We start from the raw sequence: 26419 nt of genomic DNA, 5'->3' as shown, positions 1-26419 counted from the left end.
GACTTGTTTGTTCACTTACATCGTTTTTTTCGTCTGCTAAAATTGAGGTTATTCTTCGCTGACTCCCCTCCTTCCTTGGATGTTTCAGTAGTGTCCAATAAATCCCGTTGGTCTCCACCAGGCCCTGTTGACCCTTTACTGGGGGCATTTGAACGCTTGGTATGCAATGACGCCCACGTTCTTACTTCCAGTAAACAGTACGTGAGATATAATCTATCAAAATTGGAGGCTGAGGCAGTTAAAAACCTGGCAATGGATAAGTCCATCGTTATAAAACCGGCAGATAAGGGTGGGGGATTGTAGTACTAGCACGGGCCAACTATGAAGCCGAGGCCCTGAAACAACTTCAAGATACAACATTTTATGTACAACTACCATCTGACCCGACGGAGTCTTTACTTACGGAGATTAAAGCAGTTGTGCGATCGGCGGTGGATTGCCATATGATAACCAATAAGGAAGCAAAGTTTTTGGTGAACTCCTCTCCTGTCACACTGTTATTTTATACCCTACCCGAAATTCACAAAACCCTTAGCAACCCACCTGGCCGCCCCATAGTGTCCGGCATAGGCTCTTTACTTGAGCCCTTGTCCAAATTTGTGGATGTATTTTTAAAACCATTTGTCCCAAAGATTCGCTCATATGTCCGAGACTCATCGCATTTAATTTGTATTCTATCTGAGTTACTGGTTCCATCTAACCAATTCTTTTTTGTAACCCTTGATGCTGTCTCCCTCTATTCGAACATCCCACAGGGGGAAGCACTGCACGTCATTGAAAATGTTTTGAATCAACGGCCAGCGCCTCATCGAGTATCCACTTCTTTTTTGATACAACTATCAGAACTGGCATTAACAAAAAAATTTTTCTGTTTTGACACCATTTACTATCAACAGATTAAAGGTACAGCGATGGGGGCCACTATGGCCCCCAGTTTAGTTTGCCTATATATGGACCATTTTGAGTCTTCATGGGTTTATCCCTCGGAGTGGGAGACATTAATAATCTTGTGGCTAAGGTTCATCGATGATGTCCTTATAATTTGGGGAGGAATGGATGCCCAGTTCTATATGTTTTTAGATTGGCTGAATTCTTTAAATACCAATAACCAATTTAATTTTAACATTGATCCGGTCCAAATAGCATTTTTGGATATATTAATTTCAGTGAAAGATGGGAAATTTAGTACCACTTTGTTCAGAAAAGAGACGGATCGGAATACTTTACTATCTTACACCAGTTTTCACCCTAAGCCATTGAGAGATAACATTCCAACAGGCCAATTTTTACGTCTTCGGCGTCTTTGTTCCTCCAGAGCTGATTTTATAAAACAATCTCATCTCATGACCATGCGTTTCTTGGAAAGAGGATACCCTGCTCGGGTGGTGAAAAAAGCCTTTAAACGAGCATTATACTCGAATCGTGATTGGCTGTTTCTCCCCCCTTCAGGCTCGGACGAGGTGTTTTACAATTGTATACTCCCATTTTCAACCATCAGTAAAACCATAGCATCCACAATTCAAAGACACTGGCATGCCCTTTCACTATCTAACCTCTTGCGGGGCTCCCTGCGCTTCACCTTCCTTAGGGGAAAAAACCTTCGCGATCAGCTGGTCCATGCAACTTTTACTAGCCTTGATAATTATTTGAGGATGGAGGGCGGGCATGGCCCATGCAGACATTGTTTAATGTGCTCCCACACCAAGGCGATGTCTGAGTTTGTTCACCCTAACACTGGCCGAGTTTTTCAACTCCGTACAAAATCTGATTGCACCACAAAGGTGTAATATATGCTGTGCAATGTCTGTGCCCCCTTTTGTATGTGGGCAAGACCACCCGTATGGTGAAGACCAGGATCATTGAACACTGCTCCAACATCCATTTGTTAAGAGTTGATGAACCATTGGTAAATCACTGGTCACAGTATAATCATACCATCTCTGTCCTTCTCTACTCAGTATTGGAGGTGGTCCCCCGTCATCCAAGAGGGGGAGACTATCCTGGATTGCTGGGCAGAAAAGAGCAGAGATGGATATTCACCCTTGATACCATCAGCCCGAAAGGCTTAAATAAGGAAATCGAATGGCATTTATTTGGTTAACAGTATGCCTCCTTTGATTGGTTCAGGAATCTCGCGATGCTATCTGTTTGGCGCCAATTCTGTTCTTTAAAAGTTTGATCCCTCTGAGGGTGCTCGCTCTCCTGGGTTGATCCGAAAGGTATGTACTGTACACAACTTTTTATTGTACAACTATATATTGTTTCTAACTATGTAGCCTTAATTCTTGTGGTCCACCATTTATACCTGTTTACGTTGTAGATTTAAACACAATTGTGGTCCCTCCCAATGCAGCAACAAGCGAAACACGGACCGTGTCGGGGGACTCGTATATAAAAATAACCCTGCAATTTATATGGAGTTGCCGGTCACATTGGTGAAAAATTACAATTAAATATTATTTGAACATTGAAGGTGGATCGTTGAAGTTTGTTCTTGCACTGCTGTTCGTTGAGACTTCAATTACCCCAATATTGACTGGGTAACTGTATCATTGGGACACGCTAGAGAGATAACTTTCCTTTATGGAATAAACGATAGCTTTATGGAGCAATTGGTTCAGGAATCGACGAGAGAGGGAGCAATTTTAGATCTAATTCTCAGTGGAACACAGGACTTGGTGAGAGAGGTAACGGTGGTGGGGCCACTTGGCAATAGTGATCATAATATGATCAAATTTAATTTAATGACTGGAAGAGGAACAGTGTGCAAATCCACGGCTCTTGTACTAAACTTTCAAAAGGGAAACTTTGATAAAATGAGAAAAATTGTTAGAAAAAAACTGAAAGGAGCAGCTACAAAAGTAAAAAAAATGTGCAAGAGGCGTGGTCATTGCTAAAAAATACCATTCTAGAAGCACAGTCCAGATGTATTCCACACATTAAGAAAGGTGGAAAGAAGGCAAAACAGTTACTGGCATGGTTAAAAGGAGAGGTGAAAGAAGCTATTTTAGCCAAAAGATCTTCATTCAAAAATTGGAAGAAAGATCCAACAGAAGAAAATAGGATAATGCATAAACGTTGGCAAGTTAAATGTAAGACATTGATAAGACAGGCTAAGAGAGAATTTGAAAAGATGTTGGCCATAGAGGCAAAAACTCACAGTAAAAACTTTTTTAAATATATCTGAAGCAGAAAGCCTGTGAGGGAGTCAGTGGGACCATTAGATGATCGAGGGGTTAAAGGGGCACTTAGAGAAGATAAGGCCATCGTGGAAAGATTAAATGATTTCTTTGCTTCGGTGTTTACTGAAGAGGATGTTGGGGAGGTACCCGTACCGGAGAAGGTTTTCAATGGTAATGATTCAGATGGACTGAATCAAATCACGGTGAACCTAGAAGATGTGGTAGACCTGATTGACAAACTGAAGAGTAGTAAATCACCTGGTCTGGATGAAGGAACTGAAGGAACTAAAAAATGAAATTTCAGACCTATTAGTAAAAATTTGTAACCTATCATTAAAATCATCCATTGTACCTGAAGACTGGAGGATAGCTAATGTAACCCCAATATTTAAAAAGGGCTCCAGGGACGATCCGGGAAACTACAGACCGGTTAGCCTGACTTCAGTGCCAGGAAAAATAGTGGAAAGTGTTCTAAACATCAAAATCACAGAACATATAGAAAGACATGGTTTAATGGAACAAAGTCAGCATGGCTTTACCCAAGGCAAGTCTTGCCTCACAAATCTGCTTCACTTTTTTGAAGGAGTTAATAAACATGTGGTAAAGGTGAACCGGGAGATGTGGTGTACTTGGATTTTCAGAAGGCGTTTGACAAAGTTCCTCATGAGAGGCTTCTAGGAAAAGTAAAAAGTCATGGGAGAGGTGGCGATGTCCTTTCGTGGATTGCAAACTGGCTAAAAGACAGGAAACAGAGAGTAGGATTAAATGGACAATTTTCTCAGTGGAAGGGAGTGGGCAGTGGAGTGCCTAAGGGATCTGTATTGGGACCCTTACTTTTCAATATATTTATAAATGATCTGGAAAGAAATACGACGAGTGAGATAATCAAATTTGCAGATGACACAAAATTGTTCAGAGTAGTTAAATCTCAAGCAGATTGTGATAAATTGCAGTAAATTACCTTGTGAGACTGGAATTACCTTATTATTATTTTATTATTTATTACTTTATTTATTACTTTATTATTACTAATAAATTACCTTGTGAGACTGGAAAATTGGGCATCAAAATGGCAGATGAGATTTAATGTGGCTAAGTGCAAGCTGATGCATATAGGGAAAAATAACCCATGCTATAATTACACAATGTTGGGTTCCATATTAGGTGCTACAACCCAAGAAAGAGATCTAGGTGTCATAGTGGATAACACATTGAAATCGTCGGTGCAGTGTGCTGCGGCAGTCAAAAAAGCAAACAGAATGTTAGGAATTATTAGAAAGGGAATGGTGAATAAAACGGAAAATGTCATAATGCCTCTGTATCGCTCCATGGTGAGACCGCATCTTGAATACTGTGTACAATTCTGGTCGCTGCATCTCAAAAAAGATATAATTGTGAGGGAGAAGGTACAGAGAAGGGCAACCAAAATGACAAGGGGAATGGAACAGCTCCCCTATGAGGAAAGATTAAAGAGGGTTAGGACTTTTCAGCTTTGAGAAGAAATGACTGAGGGGGGATATGATAGAGGTGTTTAAAATCATGAGAGGTCTAGAATGGGTAGTTGTGAATCGATTATTTACTCTTTCAGGTATTAGAAAGACTAAGGGGCACTCCATGAAGTTAGCAAGTAGCACATTTAAAACTAATCGGAGAAAGTTCTTTTTCACTCTACGCACAATTAAACTCTGGAATTTGTTGCCAGAGGATGTGGTTAGTGAGGTTAGTATAGCTGTGTTTAAAAAAGGATTGGATAACTTCTTGGAGGAGAAGTCCATTACCTGCTATTAATTAAGTTGACTTAGAAAATAGCCACTGCTATTACTAGCAACATTAACACGAAATAGACTTAGTTTTTGGGTACTTGCCAGGTTCTTATGGCCTGGATTGGCCACTGTTGGAAACAGGTTGCTGGGCTCGATGGACCCTTGGTCTGACCCAGTATGGCATGTTCTTATGGGGTGATAAGAGAGGGGAGGAGTGTTTTGGTGGCAGGCTCAGAGAGGAAGGGATAGATTTTAGCAGGTTTATAGAGGAAGAACTGACTCACTTTAGTAGTGTTTTGGATGTGCAGAAGGAGGGAGAGGCATCAAAGATGACCCAAGGTTAGGGGCTGAGCAAACCAGGAGGATGAGAGCATAGAGAGCCCTCCTGATGTGACAGAATCAGATGTTCCTGATGTTCTGGATAATGCTCTGTTAGATCTTGGGTTTTATTATTCAGATTTATCCAGGCAGAGACGATTGATATTCTCTGTCTCTGGGATTAGACTTGTAAACCCTGAGGCCCAGAAAGGAAACTGAGTCCAGGGGAACAAGTCTGGCATTCCTGGGGATGAAGGGGACCTGGTGTCCCCTCTTCCATGATAAAATGTTATGGGATTAAAGCCAGCTGAGCCCCTCCACGTGTCCCTGAGTGTTTCTGGTTTGTGTTTCAGGTGCCGGTGACGTTTCAGGATATCGCTGTCTCTTTCTCCCAGGAGGAGTGGGGGTATTTAAATGAAGAGCAGAAGGAGCTTTACAGGGAGGTGATGAAGGAGAATTATGAGACCCTGAGGTCTCTAGGTCTAGGTAAGGATATTTTACTAAACATCATTGGGTCAGCGCCTCACAGTAAATGTGCACACAGCCCTGGATTTCCCCTCTCTCTTGTGTAGGGAACAGGAAGGGCGTGATTGAGGCAGACAGAGCTGGGGTGAACCCCCTGATAAGAAATTGGCAGCTTATCACTGATGCAGTAAGAACGAAGCAGCCCGGTGTATCCCCAGAGCCCTCCATCTCCTGCGGCATGGAGTATCTCCTTCTCTTTTCTGGGCCACTCTCCCTCTCCCCACTACAGCAATAGCAATTTGGATCTCCCTCCCTTGATCTCAAATTCTGTCTGCAGGTAATGGAACCTCCTCTTCTCTCCTTCCTACCTCTCCACTCCTCCCGATCCCAGATCCTCGTCTCTGAAATCCCTCTTACTTCATCCTCCAAGGTGGATGCGCTGGGATGTGCCGTCTCTAATCAGACGATTAACTCTGTGGAGGGGAGGAGTGGCCTTTAAGGTTGAGCATGATAGGGGGATTGAGGCTATCCTTAAGCAAGCCTTTGAAGCAGTGGTGATGACTTTACACATTGCTTCCTGTTGCGCCCTAGTGGTACGATCTTGTCTGCTGCTCTCTCAGGAAGCTGATGATTCTGGAGTGACTTCCAGCGCGGTTATGGAACTCGCTGACACCTACACGCTAGGAAATGGAGAAATTACTTACCTGATAATTTCGTTTTCCTTGGTGTAGACAGATGGACTCAGCATCCCACCCTTGGCTGCCATGCACATGGATTTCAAACGATTCAAGGGTAAGCCACGTTTCGTTAACCTAGGATTTCCACCCGGCCGGGTGTCGACGCTTTCCGGTTGAGCTCACTGGCGGTCTCCAGCTATAGTCAATCAACCAATTCAATTTAATCGAGTTATAACTTTAACCAAGTTATGAAGTCATGCGAGTTAATCAAGTTACACATGTTAATCAATAAGTCAGTCACACATATATCCACAATGCTTTTCGAGGAGAATACTGAAGAACTGCACTTCCTGCAGGGGTATATGTACTAGGGGCTGACTTCAGATTGAAATCTGATCCGTCTCCAACTGCTAACAGGAACATTGTGGATATATGTATGACTGAATAATTTGAATAACTTGATTAACTTTATAACTTTGTTAACTTAATTAATTTGAACTGGTTGAATTGGCTATAGCTGGAGACCGCCAGTGCTCTCAACCAAGAAACGTCGACACCCGGTAGGATGGGTGTCCTAGATGAAGGAAAGCATGGCTTCCCTTTGAATCATTCGCTCCCGGGGATGTCCCCTGAGAATTCCATGAGTAACGGCAGCCGTGGGTGGGATGCTGAGTCCATCTGTCTACACTAAGCAAAACGAAATTATAAGGTAAGTAATTTCTCCATTTCCTAGCATGTAGCAGATGGATTCAGGACCAATGGGATGTATAAAAGCTACTCCCGAACCGGGTGGGAGGCTGCCCGTGACCCACTCAGTACTGCCCTTGCAAATGTCGTGTCCTCCCGAGCCTGAACATCCAGGCGATAGAATCTGGAGAAGGTATGGAGGGAGGACCATGTCGCCGCCTTGCATATCTCGGCGGGTGACATCAATTTGGCCTCTGCCCAGGAAGTTGCCTGGGCTCTGGTCGAATGGGCCTTGATCTGTAGAGGCTGGGGCTTTCCTGCTTCTACGTAGGCCGCTTTGATGACTTCCTTGATCCAGCAGGCTATGGTGGCCCGCGAGGCCGCTTCCCCTTGTCTCTTTGCGCTGTGAAGGAAGAAAAGGTGGTCCGTCTTTCATACTGGTTCTGACATTTCCAGGTATCTGGATAGGAGTCTGCCTATGTTGAAATGTCGTAGAGTACGGGCATCTTCAGAATTCTTCAAGGCATCCGCCGATGGAAGCGAGATGGTCTGGTAAAGATGGAAGTGTGATACCACCTTGGGGAGGAACGAGGGAACTGTGCGGAGCTGGATGGTTCCCAGGGTGAGTCTGAGGAACGGCTCACGGCAGGACAGTGCTTGCAGTTCCGAGATGCGGCGGGCTGAGCAGACTGCCAGCAAAAACACAGTCTTTAAGGTCAAAAAGTGGAGGGACAGAATTCTGAGGGGTCTGAAGGCAGTTCCCGCTAGGAAATCTAGGACCAGGTTAAGGTTCCAAAGAGGCACCGGCCACTTTAGGGGTGGTCGGATGTGCTTGACTTTCAGGAAGCGGGAGACATCCGGGTGAGAGGCTATGCTGCCGCTCTCACTCTTGGTTCCAGAACATGACACGGCCGCCACCTTTACCTTGATGGAGTTGAGGGAAAATCCTTTCTGTAGTCCATTCTGTAGGAATTCCAAAATTACAGGAATTTTGACTGAGTGTGGTATGATGTCATAGTCCTTGCACCAGGATTCGAATACTCTACAAATCCTTATGTATCTAAGGGATGTGGAGAACTTGCATGCTCTGAGTAGGGTGTCAATTACTGCCCCCGAGTATCTTCGCCTCCTTAGGAGAGTCCTCTCGAGAGGAGAATTGAGCTGGATCCTCGTGGAGGATCGGCTCCTATTGGAGCAGGTCTCTGTGTGGAGGTAGCGGCAGGGGGCTCCCTGTCAGCAGTCTTCGCATGTCTGCGTACCACGGTCTTCTTGGCCAGTCCGGGGCCACTAGAAGTACTGGCCCCCTGTGGTTTCTATCTTGTGGATGATCCCGCCCAATAGGGGCCATGGCGGGAAGGCGTGTAACAGAGTCTCCTGTAGCCAGGTCTATACCAGGGCATCGATTCCCTGGGATTGGGGTTCCCGCCTGCGGCTGAAGAAACTGGGTACCTGGGCGTTGGACCTGTTTTCCAGGAGGTTCATGGTTGGTGTTCCCCAACGGTTTACTATCAATTGGAATGCTGTTGTTGACGGTTTCCATTCTCCTGGATCTAGACTTTCTCTGCTGAGGTAGTCCGCTGCGACATTGTCTTTCCCGGCAATGTGGACGGCCGAGATCTCTTGAAGATTCACTTCCGCCCATGACATTAAGGGGTCTATTTCCAGAGACACCTGTTGGCTTCTAGTTTCTCCCTGACGGTTGGTGTAGGCCACTGTTGTGGCGTTGCCCGACATTACTCTGACTGCTTTGCCTTGGAGTCTGTGACCGAACCTTAGGCAGGCTTGTCTGACTGCCCGGGCTTCTAGGCGATTGATATTCCATCCCGACTCTTCTTTGTTCCATTGCCTTTGGGCGGTTAGCTCCTGACAGTGTGCTCCCCATCCTTGTAGGCTGGTATCTGTGGTGAGTAGGATCCAGGTTGGGGAGGATAGTCTCGTTCCCTGGCTCAGATGGGCTTCTTGTAGCCACCATCGTAGTTGGGCCTGAACTCTGTCCGGGAGCTGAAGCCATACGATGTAGTTCTGGGACAGAGGATTCCATCGTGATAGTAGTGAGCATTGTAGGGGTCTCATGTGAGCCCGTGCCCATGGGACTACTTCCAGTGTGGATGCCATGAGGCCGAGAACTTGTAGGTAGTCCCATGCTGTGGGGCGAAGTTCGCTCAGCAGGGTTCGTAACTAGGTCATCAGTTTTGATCTCCTTGTCAGTGTCAGGATGACCTTGTCTTGTTTGGTATCGAACCGGACTCCCACGTATTCTAGAGATTGGGAAGGCTGCAGGCAGCTCTTGTTTGTGCTGACCACCCACCCGAGGCTCTCCAGTAGAGTTTTGACTCTGTTGGTTGCCTGGTGGCTTTCCTCTGGGGATTTCGCTCTGATCAGCCAATCGTCTAGATAAGGATGCACGCGGATTCCTTCCTTCCTAAGTGTTGCCCCACCATTATGATCTTGGTGAATATCCGGGGTGCAGTGGCTAACCCGAAAGGTAGTGCCCCGAACTCCTAGTGATGGTCCAGGATCGAGAAGTGTAGAAAACGCTGATGCTCTGGTTGGATCGGAATGTGTAGTAGGCTTCCGACAGATCCAGGGAGGTAAGGAACTCTCCCAGTTGTATCGCCCTTATTACCAAGCGTAGGATTTCCATGTGGAAGCGAGAAATCTTCAGGTGACGGTTGACCGCCTTGAGGTCCAGAATAGGTCTAAATGTTCCTTCCTTCTTGGGATCGATAAAATAGATGGAATAATGGCCAGTATTTATTTGTTGTGGAGGCACCGGTGTTATAGCCTCTTAGGCTAGTAATCTGGTTAGTGTAGCTTCCACTGCCATTCTCTTGGAAGGGTCGTGGCAGGGAGATTCCACAAACTTGTCCGGAGGGAGGTGGTGGAAATCCAGGTAATATCCTTCTCGAATGATGGATAGGACCCACTTGTCCGAAGTTATCTCGACTCATCTTTGGTAGAATAGAGCCAGTCTGCCCCCCTATGGCTTCTTCCTTTGCATGGGTCAGTTGGTCTTCATTGTGGGGTGCAGCTGGGCCCTGGGCCCGAGCTGGCTCCCATTTTATTGTGTTTGTTCCGAAAGGACTGGCTCCAGCCTGCAGGGTGGGCCGCTTGAAATGAGCTTCTATATGGGTTGAAGCGCTGTGATCCTCTGTCCCTGGAGTTCCGGGGGAAGGATCGCTGGTTTCTCACAGGACAAGCAGGATGGTAGTCCTCACAAATGGGAGACATCATCCGGATGGAGCCCAATCACGGAAAACGTCTGTCAAAGTTTCCAGAACTTTGACTGGCCCCTACTGGGCATGCCCAGCTTGGCACTAACCCTGCAGCCAGCAGGGGTCCCCCTTCAGTCTTCTTTTTTCCGTGCAGCAGTAGCCTCTCGGCAAAGGAGCTCTATAGAGATTCCTGACAGTAATTTTCCTCATGGAATTCTTAAAGTTAAAATTGCCTCCAGGGGTCTCTCCTCTGACTTTTCTCTGACCGCGGTACTCCGCTAAGTTTTACATGGTTTTCCGTCGATTACCGTCGAGTTTTGGCCCTCGTGGCCTACCGGTCGTCGACCGTTCCGCGGCTCGATTTTTTTCAATGGCCATAGCGATGGGGTTCCGTCGGTGCCCGGACTGTTAACGCACCATATCTATTACAGACCCCCATGGAGTCTATGTGATGTGTTTAGGCCGTGAGCATGATGTCCTGACACCAAAAGGTCGCAAAGCCAGAATGGAGAAGATGGAACTCCTCTTCCGTGCTCAAACATGGACTCCGTCCATTGCATCGACCACGTCGGAACCGGCATTGTCGACTTCGTGTCAACATCGACCGGTGACCGACCGCCATCGACGTCTTCACGGCCATCGACACCCTCTACTCCTCCTCAGGATCGAGGAGATCGCAGGGAAAAACATCGCCATCGTAAGACTTGGATCATCGAGGGAGCGAAACCTTCGACCTCGCTGCCGTCGAAGAAGCCCAGTCCAAGAGCGGCACCGTCTATTCCTGCGACCAGGTCACCGAGGCAACCCTCACCCGATCGGGGTTTGGGAGCCGCGATTCCGCCTGTAAAGGTGGTCCCTCCGGCTATGCCTCTGCCTCCCTCTTCCATTCCGGAGCCGGGGCTCCTTGCTCAAGGTCTCCGAGAGGAACTGGACCAGCTGGTTCAGGAGGCCATCGACAAGGGCGATGCAACATCTTCAGGTTCTTCCGGCACCGGCACCGATTTGTGGAACCTGTCATTGACCCGATTCCGGCAGCACTGGCACCGCTGCTATCCAGAATGGAGGCTCTGATGGCTGCCCTTCCACCGGTGGATCCTGGGTCTCCGATGACTATGATGCCCTCCCCGATGACAGTATCATTGGGAGGAGAAACATCGTTCCGCATCCCTCCTTCGGGGGTGTTGCCTCAACCTTCGATGCCGATATGTCCCTCGCCATCGATTCATCCATTGGTGCCGATACGTTCGGCGCCACCGAGTAATCCATCGATGCCTGCACCGATGCCTTCGATGTCATCATTGGTGCCTCCAGCGATTCCTCTGATTTTTTCAGAGCCTAGACCGAGACCCTCAGGTATCCAAACTCCTTCATTTCCTAAAGGGAAGTCTGCTGATCCTTATGACACTTGGGGGGGTGATACTTCCACAGATACCGATGACTTACCTTCACCACCTTCTCCCACTGAGAGCAGAAACCATTCTTCTCCAGAGGACCTCTCATTTATAAATTTTGTTAAAGAAATGTCTGAGTTGATTCCTTTTCAACTACAGACGGAACAAGATGATAGGCACCAGATGATGGAGTTCCTCCAATTCCTGGATGCCCCAAAGGTGGTCACTTCTATTCCCATTCATCAGGTCCTTCTTGATCTCAAAAAGAACTGGGAAAATCCTGGATCAATTGCTCTAGTACACAGAAAGGCTGGCACTACTTATTTAGTCCAGTTAGCCCCAGGCTTCCAAAAATCCCAGCTTGATCACCACTCGGTGGTGGTAGAATCTGCACAAAAAAGGGCAAACGGTCAAAACCTCACTCGTCTACCCCTCCTGCTAAGGTGTTGCAGTCGGGCACTGCAGGCGAGGTAGTGGACCCTTGGGCCGGCCCACCTAGGATGACGGGGTAGGCCGGGAGGCGGAGCCACAGGCTGGAGGTGTTCACCCGGGAACCAGGGACCCCCCAGGAGGAGCCCGTAGGGCGCTGGAACCTTGGGACTTGGAGTATAGACAGAGAGTCCAGAGGCAGGGATGGCCAGAGGCCGGGACCGAAGTGTAAAGGAAGTCCAAGGTACCCGGGAGGCAGGGAACCGGCTGTACAGGGCCGAGGGCCAGCTGAAGACAGGGCAGCGGGCGGCAGCGGAGACTGTAGCAAACCGGAGGCTGAAGCAGGCTGTGAACTGAAGCGGGAACTGTAGCAAACCTGGAACTGGAGCAGGCTGTAGACTGAAGCAGAGTCTGTAGCAAACCAGGGTCGGAGGCAGGCGGCAGGCTGAAGCGAAGTCTGTAGCAAACTGGAACTGAAGCAGGCTGTAGACTGAAGCAGAGTCTGTAGCAAACTGGAACTGAAGCAGGCTGTAGACTGAAGCAGAGTCTGTAGCAAACCAGGGTCGGAGGCAGGCTGAAGCGGAATCGGAAACAGACCAGGGTCAAAGGCAGGCAGCAGGCTGAAGCGGAGTCGGAAGCAAACCAAGGTTGGAGGCAGGCAGCAGGCTGAAGCGGAGTCGAAAGCAAACCAGGGTCAGAAGCAGGTAACGTGAAGATCAGTAGAAGCGCAACTCAGAACAACTAGGCAGTTGTGAACCTCGTTGCAAGGCAATGAGAAGGAGTCTGGGCGCCGGTTATATCGGGACTTGGGCGAGACGTCATCAGCACGGGCGGGGCTAGGCTTCCGGGAGTTGAGCGCTCAAAGCGGGCGTCCTCGCGCGCGACAGAGGAGAAACAGGCACATAATGGCGGCCGCCACGTGGAGTGAGAGAAGCCCCCGAGGTCCAGGGCTTGCGGAACGCGGCGTTTCCAGAGGCAGAGGTAGGCAGAGTTGAGCCCTAGGCGAGGGGAAGCGGTGGAGACCGCAACAGTACCCCCCCCTTTACGGCCCCTCTTAACAGGCCCGGGTTTCTCTGGATGGTCCTGATGGAACTGCTGCAACAATGACTTGTCCAGAATGTTGCGGCTGGGTTCCCAGGTGTTATCTTCATCACCGCAACCTTCCCATGCGAGTAGATATTCCCACCTACGGTTGCGAAAGTGGACGTCCAGGACTTCGTGCACCTGGTAGGTGGGGTCACTATCGATGGTCGTAGATGAGGAATCCGGAGGTCTGCGGTGATAACGAGAGAGGACCACGGGCTTAAGCAAGGACACATAGAAGACATTGTGGATTCGGAGTGAGGATGGCAGTCTCAGCCGATACGAGACTAAGCCCACTCTCTCAGCAACTTGGAATGGCCCACAAAACCTGGGTGCAAATCTCCATGAAGGGAGGCGGAGACGGATGTTCTTAGTGCTGAGCCAGACCCGGTCTCCCGGCTGGTAGGTAGGAGCTGGTCGTCGGTGGCGGTCGGCCGCCTGTTTGGCGGAAGCGGCTGAGCGGAGTAGCTTGTTCTGGGTCCTGTGCCACAATGTCTGTAGTTGGCGCGCTGTCAACTGAGCGGCGGGTGAGGCGCTGGGGACAGCGAGAGGGAGTGGAGGTCTTAGCTGTTTCCCGTAGACTAGCTGAAAAGGTGATATGCCGGTGGCCGCGTGAGCTTGATTATTATAGGCAAACTCTGCCCAGGGCAGTAGCTCCGACCAGTTGTCTTGCTTTTCATTGACAAAGGCTCGGAGGTAGGCCTTCAGGGTCCGATTCATTCTTTCGGACTGTCCGTTACTTTGTGGGTGGAAAGCTGTGGAGAAGCTGAGCTTCACTTTGAAGCACTTGCAGAGAGCCCTCCAATAGCGTGCAACAAATTGGGGTCCTCGGTCGGACACAATATCCTGCGGAAGGCCATGTAGCCTGAAAATATGCTGGGCAAAGAGGAGAGCTAGTTCGGGCGCAGAGGGAAGTTTAGGCAAGGGAACCAGGTGCACCATTTTAGAGAAGAGGTCGACGGTAACCCAGATAACCGTGTGACCGCGAGACGAGGGCAAGTCCACCATGAAGTCTGTAGTGAGGTGGGTCCAGGGCTCGGTGGGAACTGGCAGTGGCTGTAGAAGGCCACATGGGGATCCAGGACTGGGCTTTTGACAGGCGCAGGTGGGACAGGAACTCACGTAGGTGCGGACATCTCGCCGGATGTTGGGCCACCAGTAGAAGCGGTTGATGAGTTCTAGAGTTCTCTCGCGTCCTGCGTGCCCTCCAATGAGGGAGTCATGAGCCCAGCGTAGTGCCATTAAGCGATCCCAACGAGGAACTACGGTCCCATCCTGTGAGAGGACCGTCAGGGCGGACAGGCGAACCTTACTTGGGTCGAGGATAAATTGTGGAGGTTCTTGGTCTTCCTCAGCAAAGGAAGTTCGGGAGAGAGCATCAGCTCGGAGGTTCTTGGCCGCCGGCCGGTATTGCAGGACAAAGTCAAATCGACTGAAAAACAGGGCCCAGCGGGCTTGGCGAGGGTTCAGTCGTTGAGCCTGGGAAAGGAACTCCAAGTTCTTGTGGTCCGTGTATACGGTGGTCGTATGCAGGGCCCCCTCGAGCCATTGTCTCCATTCTTCGAAGGCGAGCTTGATCGCTAGCAGCTCCTTATCCCCAATGGACTAATTACTCTCGGCAGGGGAAAACTTCCTGGAGAAGTAGGAACATGGGAGGAGCTGTCCAGAGTCGGAGTGTTGACTGAGGACTGCCCCGACAACAATACTGGAGGCGTCGACCTCTACAATAAACGGTCTGGTGGGATCTGGGTGACGGAGACAGATGTCCAAGAGGAATGCTTCTTTCAAGTCAGAGAAGGCTGCAACTGCAGCGTCAGGCCAGTTCTTGGCGTCGGCTCCCTTGCAGATCAAAGCTGTAAGAGGAGCGACTCGGCGCGAGTACCGAGGAATAAAATGTCTGTAAAAGTTGGCGAAGCCTAAGAATCTCTGGAGGGCCTTGAGACCCGTGGGTTGAGGTCACCTGGTGATGGCAGCTACTTTTTCAGGATCCATGCGGAAGCCGGTGGAGGAAATAATGTATCCGAGGAAGGGCAGGGCCTCAGTCTCAAAAGTGCACTTTTCAAGCTTGGCGTATAAGTGGTTGTCTCGGAGGGCCTGTAGAACTTGTGCAACGTGGCGACGATGTGTTTCCAGATCTTTGGAGAAAATGAGCACGTCATCGAGAGAGACGATGACATGCGAGTGGAGCATGTCGCGCAGTACCTCATTCATGAGGTTCTGGAAGACGGCTGGGGCGTTGGAGAGTCCAAAGGGCATTACCAGTTCCCTGTACGTACCAGGATCAGTCCAGATAGCTGGGTTATGCCTCCCCTCCAGCAGATGGAGTCAGAGAGAAAACTGAAAGCACCCCCTAGATATACTGGTGTGCCACCTGCGATCCTTCAGTATATTCTCTGACTCCAGCAGATTGAGAGGCATAACCTGCGGCCCTGGCCTGGTCAGTTTGTTGGTACTGGGAAAAAAAAAAAAAAGAACAGGGGAATTTCTAATAGAGGGTCAAGATCATCTGGTTTCTTTCTTCTCTCTGTCCTGTCTGTTCGTGTTGCTGTTTGTTTGTGCGCAGCGCGGTTAGAGCTCAGTGTGGGGCAGGCACATAGGGCACTGCCCTGTGAAAGTTCCCGGGTTAGACTGTCCTTGAGGCTGGGGGAGAGCATACCGGTGGGCCGGTCACCCTCCCCCCAATTCCAGGGGTCCCAACCCTGAAGGGGGTTTTCAAAGAAAAAAAAAAATACAACAGCAGTTTCTTTTTAAGCCACTTCAGTCCTGTTGGGCACAGGCAGTGGATTTTTTCATTTTTACCCCGGCCTGCCAGAGCCTCTACGGACCCCGGAGGGGGTGGCTCAGTCACCCGACGAGCTGTGCTGGTGAGCGGTTTACTCACCTCGATTTTGGCGCCAATTTTCTCAGGGCTCCATTTTTTGTCCCGCGATGCCGCGATCTTCAGCCTGTGTGGCCTGTGCAGGAACGGGGGCGCGACTCTCACGGGAGGGCCTCTGTCCCTGATGTCTTCCTGGGGACGAGGGACCCTCCCGGGGGCCGAGCGCTGCCCGCAGCGATTCTGGCCTGCCTTCTTCGCCGCGGCATCGCAGCGCTTCTGTTAGCCGTTCTCCGGCCCCTCCTCCCGCGGGGAGGAGTGCGGCGGCCATCTTGGCCACGCGGCAGTCAGACCCGGAGGCTTCAGAGGATGATTCTTCCCCTCCCCTAGCGAGCGAAACACGCGGTCCCCGGGCGATTTGGGGAGCCCTCAAGCCCCTCCTCCCTCGGGATCCCTTCAGAAGAGCTTAAAAAGGTCGGTTCCTTTTTCGTCCGATTTTGTGCTTCTGATGCACAAAGCTTTTTTGCAGGCTGAAGCTGGTTGGGAGGCAGAGGTCCCTTCTCCCCCCAAGGTCCCTAAACTTTCCTTGCCCTAGGGGAAGCCGCTGGGCGTGGGGTCCTCAGGAGCCAGTGTTCCCCGCCCACGGGGGAGGGGGGGGGCTGAGGGCACGGGGGACGCGGAACCGGTTCTGAATCCCCAGGACCCGTCAGACTTGCTGACGGCGGACGAACAGATGCCCGTGGAAGGGGATGACCCCCAGGTGCTGCGTTTATTCGGCAAGGAGGAGTTAAGCTCCCTTATTCTCCATGTCCTCCAGGAGCTTGAGCTCACGGCGCCCCCTCAGGACGCTGACACCTCTACAGGGGATATCGCTATGGTGGGGCTTCGGGCCCCCCCTCAAACTTTCCCATTCCATCACAAGGTTTTACAGATTGTTTCAAAGGAGTGGGAGCTGCCTGAGTCTTCCCTGAGGGTCACTCGAGCTATGGAAAAGCTATATCCCTTGCCTAAGGAATCCTTGGAACTCCTAAAGACACCGGCGGTGGATTCGGCTGTCACGGCTGTGGTTAAACATACGACTATCCCTGTTACGGGGGGTATAGCCTTGAAAGATCTCCAGGACTGTAAGCTGGAGATCTTGCTGAAGCGTATTTTTGATGTGGCGGCCCTAGGTGTCCGGGCAGCGGCGTGCAGCAGCCTCGTACAGAGGGCCAACCTGCGATGGGTTCAGCAGTTGCTGACCACGCAGGAGCTTCCTCAGGGTGAGGCTGAGCAGACCAATTGCGTGGAAGCTGCGGTCGCTTATACAGCGGATGCCTTATATGATTTGTTGCGTACTTCGGCTCGCATAATGTCATCGGCTGTTTCAGCTCGGAGGTTGCTGTGGCTCCGTCGTTGGTCGGCGGATGCCACCTCTAAGGCAAGATTAGGTTCCTTTCCCTTTAAGGGCAAGTTGCTTTTTGGAGAGGAGCTGGAACAACTTATTAAGGACCTGGGAGACAACAAGGTATACAAGTTGCCTGAGGATAAGCCGCGTCAATCGCGGGCGTTTGGGAATGCTAGGGCTCATTTTCGGGGTCAAAGGCGTTTCCGTGCGGGACGAGGTGGTGCCTTTCCCCAGAGACAACAGGCCACGAGAACCCAGTCCTGGTCTCCTTCCTTTCGGGGCAGGAGGCCTCAACGTGGGGGCTCCTCACAAAGTTTCGCTGCCATTAAGCCCGCGCAATGAAGGTGCGCAGGCCCATTCCTCCGTTCCCGTTATCGGAGGTCGGTTGTCCCGGTTTTGGGAGGAATGGGTCAAAATAACTTCGGATCAATGGGTCCTCGACGTGGTCCGGTACGGCTACGAGTTGGATTTTGTACGTCCCCTCCGGGATCTCTTTATGGTGTCGCCGTGCGGTCTGGTGGAAAAGAGGCTGGCTATAGCGCAAACACTCAATCACCTACAGGCTCTGGGGGCAGTGACTCCGGTCCTGCCGGACCAGCTTCGGACGGGTCGGTATTCCATTTATTTTCTGGTTCCCAAAAAGGAGGGCACCTTCCGACCGATCCTGGATCTCAAGGGAGTAAACAAGGCCTTACGAGTGCCTCGCTTTCGGATGGAGATGCTAAGGTCTGTTATTGCGGCCGTCCACAAGGGAGAATATTTGGCTTCTTTGGACTTGACGGAGGCTTATCTCCACATTGGTATCCGAGAGCGTCATCAACGATACCTACGCTTCATGGTGCTAGGGTCCCACTATCAGTTTTGTGCCCTCCCTTTCGGCCTGGCCACCGCGCTGCGAGTGTTCACCAAGGTGCTCGTAGTGGTCGCGGCTTCTCTTCGTCGGCAGGGAGTACTCGTGCACCCTTATCTCAACGATTGGCTCATCCGGGCGAAGTCACATTGGATTGCAAACGGGCAGTTTCCCTGGTAGTGCGTCAACTTCAGTCATTGGGTTGGGTAGTCAACTTCACGAAGAGCAGACTCGAGCCGACCCAACATCTGGAGTTTTTGGGCGCGCGATTCGATACCTTGGTGGGCAAGGTTTTTCTTCCTCATCAACGCATGCTCAATCTCATGGCGCTGGTGCGGCGCCTGCTGGCTCTCACGACTCCCACGGTGTGGGATTATTTACAGCTCATTGGTCATATGGTATCTACTATGGAGATGGTGCAAAGGGCTTTTGCGCATATGCGGCCCTTACAGAGATCACTGCTATCTCGTTGGGATCCCAGATCAGAGGATTACGGTCTGGAACTCCCTTTACTGGAGGAGGCCCGCTCCAGTCTCTCATGGTGGCTCAATCCGGACAACCTGCTCCAAGGCGTGAACCTGGAACCCCCTTCTTGGATGGTGGTGACGACGGATGCCAGCCTTACCGGCTGGGGGGCGGTCTGCCAATCCCGAGCTGTTCAAGGCACCTGGTCAGCGCGCCAGTCCACTTGGTCCATCAACCGCTTGGAGACCAAGGCGGTACGTCTGGCCTTGCGTCGCCTCCTTCCCATGGTAAGCGGCCGATCGGTACGAATTCTGTTGGACAACGCGACCACAGTGGCGTACATAAATCGACAAGGAGGCACAAAAAGTCGTGCGGTGGCAACAGAGGCGGCGTTGTTGATGGATTGGGCGGAACGTCATGTGTCGCGCCTAGCGGCCTCCCACATTGCCGGCGTAGACAACGTTCAAGCGGACTATCTCAGCCGACAACATCTGGATCCAGGAGAATGGGAGCTTTCGCCGGAGGCGATGTGTCTCATCACACGGAGGTGGGGGACTCCGCACTTGGATCTCATGGCGACTCGGGCAAATGCGAAGGCAGCGCGTTTCTTCAGTCGAAGAAGAGAGCACGCGTCGGAAGGAGTGGATGCGCTGGTACTTCCGTGGCCCCGTCACATCCTTCTGTACGTGTTCCCACCGTGGCCCCTGGTGGGGAAAGTGTTGCGACGCATAGAGTCCCATCAGGGTCCGGTGATTCTCGTGGCTCCGGAATGGCCGCGTCGTCCGTGGTTCGCGGATCTCGTCAACCTGGCGGTGGACGGTCCTCTACGACTAGGTCATCTTCCCAATCTCCTGCGTCAGGGTCCGGTAGTTTTCGAGCTGGCGGATCACTTTTGTCTGGCGGCTTGGCTTATGAGCGGAAGCAGTTAAGAGAGGTTATTCGGATGCGGTGGTGTCTACCCTGCTTCGAGCGCATCTGTCTTCTACTACGCTTGCTTATGCTAGAGTTTGGAAGGTTTTCCATGCTTGGTGCGCCGGTTTGGGTATCACGCCTAAGCGTTCGACCGTTCCTCAGATACTCATGTTCTTACAGGAGGGACTGACAAGGGGTTTGGCGTATAATTCGCTTCGCGTCCAGGTTGCGGCTCTGGGATGCTTGAGAGGTCAGCTGGAAGGGTCTTCCCTTGCGTGTCACCCAGATGTAGCTCGGTTCTTGCGAGGAGTTAGAAACTTGCGTCCTCCTCTTAGGCTTCCCTGTCCTTCCTGGAACTTGAATTTGGTACTCCATGGCTTGTGTGTGGCTCCGTTTGAGCCTATTCAGTCGGCTTCGTTGAAGGATCTGACCCTCAAGACGGTTTTTCTTGTGGCTATTTCCTCGGCTCGGAGAGTGTCGGAGCTACAGGCTCTTTCTTGCAGGGAACCGTTCTTGCGTATTTCTGATTCGGGGGTTTCCTTATGAACTGTGCCGTCTTTTCTATCTAAGGTGGTCTCGGCGTTTCATGTCAACCAGACGGTTGAGCTACCTTCTTTTTCGGCGGAGGACTTGCGGTCTCCTGAAGGTAAGGACTTGCGGCGCCTGGACGTCCGGCGAGTTCTCCTGCGCTATTTGGAGGTTACCAATGATTTTTGACGGTCAGATCATCTTTTCGTGTTGTGGAATGGGCCCAAGAAGGGTCTTCAGGCGTCTAAGGCTACGATTGCCCGCTGGTTGAAGGGGGCCATTGCATCCACATACATTGGCTGCGGTAAGCCTGTTCCGGTTGGGCTTAAGGCTCATTCGTTGCGGGCTCAGGCGACTTCGTGGGCAGAGAATCGCTTGGTCTCTTCCCAGGAGATTTGTAGGGCGGCCACTTGGAAATCTTGGCATACGTTTGCCAGGCATTATCGCCTGGATGTCAGGGGTCCGTCCTCACAGTCGTTTGGCAGCAACGTGATTCGAGCGGGACTCTCAGGGTCCCACCCCAGTTGAGGCGGCTTGGGTACATCCCAGCTGTCTGGACTGATCCTGGTACGTACAGGGAAAGGAAAATTAGGTTCTTACCTTTGCTAATTTTCGTTCCTGTAGTACCATGGATCAGTCCAGACGCCCGCCCACTATTTCTGGGAGTCCGCTCGTGCTCCATTATTCTCTTTTCCATTGCAGTTGCTATCTGCACCACAGAAGACGCGTTTTTTCGCGGTACAATTGTCATTGTTGCATGTTGACTGTACAACTTTGCTGTTATATTGTTTGTTTGTTTACATGAAGGTTACTGTTTGATCTGGCCTCTACGTTGAAATACACATAGTTCAGTTTTGAAAATTTTTGGGGATGGCATTTACGATGCTTGCATTCTTACTTCTGCTTTGATATCACATATACTGAAGGATCGCAGGTGGCACACCAGTATATCTAGGGGGTGCTTTCAGTTTTCTCTCTGACTCCATCTGCTGGAGGGGAGGCATAACCCAGCTGTCTGGACTGATCCATGGTACTACAGGAACGAAAATTAGCAAAGGTAAGAACCTAATTTTCCTATACTCGTAATGCCCATCCCTGGTATTAAAGGCCGTCTTCCACTCATCTCCTGGGCGAATGCGAACGAGGTTATAGGCTCCTCGGAGATCTAGTTTAGCATTCAAGCCATGATAGTCTATGCATGGCCGGAGAGAGCCATCTTTCTTGGCCACAAAGAAGAAGCCGGCTCCGGCAGGCGAGCGAGAAGGGCGAATGAAGCCCTTGGCAAGGTTCTCCGTTACATATTGAGACATGGCAGTCGTCTCGGGTAACGACAGAGGGTACACTCGGCCACGAGGAGGCGTGGTGCCCGGCAGCAAGTCAATTGGGCAATCAAAAGGCCGGTGTTGAGGGAGTATTTCAGCCATCTCTTTAGAAAAGACGTCAGCAAAGCCTTGATATGGCTCGGGCAGCAGAAGCGAGGAGCAGATGTGCAAGGGTTTGGGTGGTCGAGGGAGACGTAAGCAGTGTTCAAAGCAGAAGGGACTCCAACGGATCAGTTGAAAGTTGTCCCACTGTATTAGGGGCGAATGTTGACGCAACCAAGGTAGTCCCAGAACCAAAGGATGCACTGCTCGGTCCAGGACAGGCAGGGAGATCTCCTCTGAGTGGAACAGGCCTGTTTGAAGAGTCAAGGGGGCCGTGGAGCAGGAATTGACTCCAGGGAGCAGGGTGCCCCGGATAGAGGAGATCCGTAGAGGAGGGATCTTCTGAGGCGTAGGGAGAGATAGCTGAGTCACCAGATCGACCACAATGAAATTCCCCTCAGCACCAGAATCGATGAAGGCACGGATCTGGAGTTCCCCACCAGGGTATTTCAAGGTTACTGGTAAGGTACATAGAGGAGCTGATCCTGTAGCGCCTAGGTGTAGCTCCTCGGTATAACCTAGGCACGGTCGTTTCCCGGACATTCCGGGCAACTGGCGAGAAAGTGCCCCTTGCCTCCGCAGTAGAGACAGAGGCCTAGCGAGCGACGTCTCCTCCTTTCCTCAGGGGTCAATGGGGACCTACCCAATTGCATGGGTTCCCCGCTGGGGACAGTGATCGGAGGAGCCTTAGGAACCAGGGTTCTGGAGGTGGTGGATAACTGTGGTGACGCCCTGCGACACGAGCGGGTCTATTTATCCCGTTGCTGAAGGTGACGATCCACCCTACCAGCGATGTCCATCAAGTCATTTAAGGCTTCCGGGAGGTCCCGACCTGCTAACTCATCCTTGATGCAGCCAGCAAGCCCCTTGAGGAAGATTCCCTTAAGGCAGTCTTCTCGCCAACCAACTTCCATGGCCAGCGTGCGAAAGTCTATGAAGTAATCGGCCACCGGGCGTGTCCCTAGTCTGAGGTGCAAGAGCTCCGAGGCCGCGGTGGTTTGGCTTGCAGGGTCATCAAAAGCAAGGCGGAAGTTGACTACGAATTCCTGTAGATTCTGTAGTAAGGGATCCTGGTGCTCCCACATGGGTGAAGCCCAGTCGAGGGCCTTACCATCCAACAGCGAGAAGATAAACGCTACCTTAACTGCGTCCGAGGGAAACTGCGTAGGCAGGAGAGCAAAACGCACATAGCACTGATTTAAAAAACCACGGCATGTCTTGATATCCCCGGCATACCGGGTAGGCGTGGGTAACTGAGTCACAGAGGCTGGAGTGGGTGCTGGTGCCGGAAGAGGAGCAGGAGGCGGTTCCGGAGGAGAAACCTCCAGACGAGAGACCAGCTGTTCCACTGTGGCAGCAAGTGTGTCAATACAGTGCTGTTGTTGCTGGAGGTGTTGTGCCATCCCTGGAATGGCCTGCAGGCTTGGGGCCTCCGCCGAGTCCATGGCCTTGCAAACTGTTGCAGTCAGGCACTGCAGGCGAGGTAGTGGACCCTTGGGCCGGCCCACCTAGGATGACGGGGTAGGCCGGGAGGCGGAGCCACAGGCTGGAGGTGTTCACCCGGGAACCAGGGACCCCCCAGGAGGAGCCCGTAGGGCCCTGGAACCTTGGGACTTGGAGTATAGACAGAGTCCAGAGGCAGGGATGGCCTTAGGCCGGGACCGAAGTGTAAAGGAAGTCCAAGGTACCCGGGAGGCAGGGAACCGGCTGTACAGGGCCGAGGGCCAGCTGAAGACAGTGCAGCGGGCGGCAGCGGAGACTGTAGCAAACCGGAGGCTGAAGCAGGCTGTGAACTGAAGCGGGAACTGTAGCAAACCTGGAACTGGAGCAGGCTGTAGACTGAAGCAGAGTCTGTAGCAAACCAGGGTCGGAGGCAGGCGGCAGGCTGAATCGGAAGCAGACCAGGGTCAAAGGCAGGCAGCAGGCTGAAGCGGAGTCGGAAGCAAACCAAGGTCGGAGGCAGGCAGCAGGCTGAAGTGGAGTCGAAAGCAAACCAGGGTCAGAAGCAGGTAACGTGAAGATCAGAAGAAGCGCAACTCAGAACAACTAGGCAGTTGTGAACCTCGTTGCAAGGCAATGAGAAGGAGTCTGGGCGCCGGTTATATCGGGACTTGGGCGAGACGTCATCAGCACGGGCGGGGCCAGGCTTCTGGGAGTTGAGCGCTCAAAGCGGGTGTCCTTGCGCACGCGCGAGACAGAGGAGAAACAGGCACGTAATGGCGGCCGCCACGTGGAGTGAGAGAAGCCCCCGAGGTCCAGGGCATGCGGAACGCGGTGTTTCCAGAGGCAGAGGTAGGCAGAGTTGAGCCCTAGGCGAGGGGAAGCGGTGGAGACTGCAACATAAGGAACAAAAATTCCTAGACAACATTGGTCGACGAGTATTCTAAGGAGCCATGCTTATCTCCCGGATTGCTGCCTATCAGCTTTATATGAACCAATATAACAGGGTCATCTTTAAGCAAATACAAGACTTCTCCGATTCCCTACCTCAACAATTCCAAGACCAGCTACAAACCCTTGTAAGCAAAGGCTTCGAAGCAAGCAAGCATGAGATTTGGACATCTTATGACATTTTTGACACCGCTGCCAGAGTGTCGGCAATGGCTGTCTCGGCAAGACGGTGGGCCTGGCTCAAGTCTTCTGACCTTCGTCCAGAAGTGCAAGACCGTTTGTCCAACCTACCATGTATCAGAGATAATCTGTTCAGTGAACAAATCCAACGGATGGTGGCCGAATTAAAAGACCATCATGAGACCCTCAAACAGCTCTCTTCGATGCTTTCTGACTTCTCCTCAAAGCAGCCCTTCAGGAAGGACTCTTAAGAAGTCGTTCTATCGTCCAAGAAAGGCCTACCCGCCACCACCAAGGTCCTGTGCTACGAGACTTTATCAAAAACCTCAGCCTCGCCAAGCCCGAAAACAAAAACCACAAGCAGCTCCCCAGCCAGGGCCTGCTTCAGGGTTTTGACTTCCGCTTGGAGAGCAGCAGCCAGTTTCCTCTGTCACACATACCAGTGGGAGGTCGATTGTGCCACCTCCACAACATGTGGACTTCAATCACATCCGACCAATGGGTATTGACAATCGTTGCTCAAGGTTACCTTCTAAACTTCCTTGCCCTGCCACCGGACTCCCCACCTCTGCAGATGTGGAGAACGTCCGACAATTCTATTCTTCTGGATCAAGAGGTTTCCCTCCTTCTCTAGTCAAGGGCAATAGAACCCATTCCGCACTCACAGCAAGGCCTAGGGTTCTATTCCCGGTACTTTCTGATCCCCAAAAAATCGGGGGGGTGTTTGTCCAATTCTGGACCTACGTGCTCTCAACAAGTACCTCCAGCGGGAAAAGTTCAAGATGGTAACCTTGGGATCGCTTCTACCCCTTTTTCAAAGAGGACACTGGCTCTTCTCTCTGGACCTCCAGGACGCATACACCCACATTGCGATAGCTCCAGCTCATCGCAAGTATCTCAGGTTTTTAGTAGGCCCCAAGCACTATCAATATCAAGTGCTTCTGTTCGGCCTAGCGTCTGCACCACGAGTCTTCACCAAATGTCTCAGGGTTGTAGCAGCTTTCCTCAGAACCCAAGGTATTCACGTCTACCCCTATCAGGGCTTCAACTCAGCAAGCTGCTCGGTCGTCCCTCGAATTAACTCTACACACTCTAATTTCTCTAGGATTTCTAGTCAATTATGAAAAATCTTATTTAGTCCCATCTCAAACCTTGTCGTTCATTGGAGCAGACTTGGACACCTTGCGGGCAAAAGCTTTTCTTCCTCAGCAACGAGCACAAACTCTCGTGTCTTTCGCTCACCAGTTACAGTCTCAGCATGCTGCGACAGCTCGCCAGTTCCTCGTCCTTCTGGGACACATGGCATCCTCAGTCCATGTCACACCAATGGCCCGCTTGGCCATGAGACTCATGCACTGGACTCTCAGGTCACAATGGATAGAGGCCACTCAGCCTCTGTCAACCATCATCTACATCACCGACTCACTCTGTCTGTCTCTCGCATGGTGGAAAAATCAGAACAATCTCCTCCAAGGACTGCCCTTCCAAATTCCAAATCCTCAAGTCATTCTCACCACCAATGCTTCCAACCTCGGGTGGGGAGCCCACGTGGCCAATCTACAGACACAAGGGTCTTGGTCTCTAGAGGAAGCTAAACACCAAATGAATTTCCTGGAGCTTCGAGCAATAAGATATGCTCTCAGGGCATTCCAGGATCGCCTCTCAAATCAAGTCATCCTGATTCAGACGGACAACCAGGTGGCCATGTGGTACATCAACAAGCAGGGAGGCACAGGCTCCTTCCTTCTGTGTCAGGAAGCTGCACAGATATGGGCGGAAGCTCTCTCCCACTCGATATACCTCAGGGCCACCTACTTGCCAGGAGTGGACAATGTACTAGCAGACAAGCTGAGTCGCGTCTTCCAACTGCACGAGTGGTCTCTCAACCCCTCGGTAGCAAACTCCATCTTCAGACACTGGGGATATCCTCAGACAGACCTCTTTGCGTCCCCTCAGAACCACAAAGTGGACAATTACTGCTCCCTCATTCGCAGCAAACACTCTCAGCTAAGAGATGCATTCTCCCTCTCATGGGCAACCGGTCTACTTTATGCATTCCCTCCACTTCCTCTTCTCTCAAAGACTCTCGTGAAGCTACGTCAGGACAAGGGAACCATGATCCTGATAGCACCTCACTGGCCACGCCAAGTGTGGTTTCCCATACTCCAGGATCTCTCCATCCGCAGGCACATTCCCTTGGGAAAGGACCCGCTTCTGATCACTCAAAACAAGGGGTGCCTAAGCCATCCCAGTCTTC

The 26419-nt window shown here is 51.3% G+C and overlaps 2 protein-coding genes across 8 annotated transcripts in view; both read left to right on the top strand.

The window, feature by feature from the left end:
• LOC115083627 (zinc finger protein 585A-like) overlaps window positions 1–26419 on the top strand; it is a 738796-nt gene that overhangs the window by 440797 nt on the left and 271580 nt on the right. The window lies entirely within an intron of this gene.
• LOC115083630 (gastrula zinc finger protein XlCGF26.1-like) overlaps window positions 5695–26419 on the top strand; it is a 34649-nt gene continuing 13924 nt past the window's right edge. The window contains exon 1 of one of the 2 annotated variants that reach the window (XM_029587560.1): window positions 5695–5749. In XM_029587560.1, the coding sequence (XP_029443420.1) occupies window positions 5710–5749 (40 nt within the window). In that variant the 5' untranslated portion in view covers window positions 5695–5709. The remainder of the gene's footprint in view (window positions 5750–26419) is intronic. The other variant, XM_029587561.1, reaches the window with a different exon arrangement.

The sequence above is a fragment of the Rhinatrema bivittatum genome, chromosome 2, assembly GCF_901001135.1.
Source record: "Rhinatrema bivittatum chromosome 2, aRhiBiv1.1, whole genome shotgun sequence".
Classification (NCBI taxonomy): domain Eukaryota; kingdom Metazoa; phylum Chordata; class Amphibia; order Gymnophiona; family Rhinatrematidae; genus Rhinatrema; species Rhinatrema bivittatum.
The sequence above is the reverse complement of the archived record's forward strand: the minus strand, read 5'-3'. Positions and strand labels throughout refer to the sequence as shown.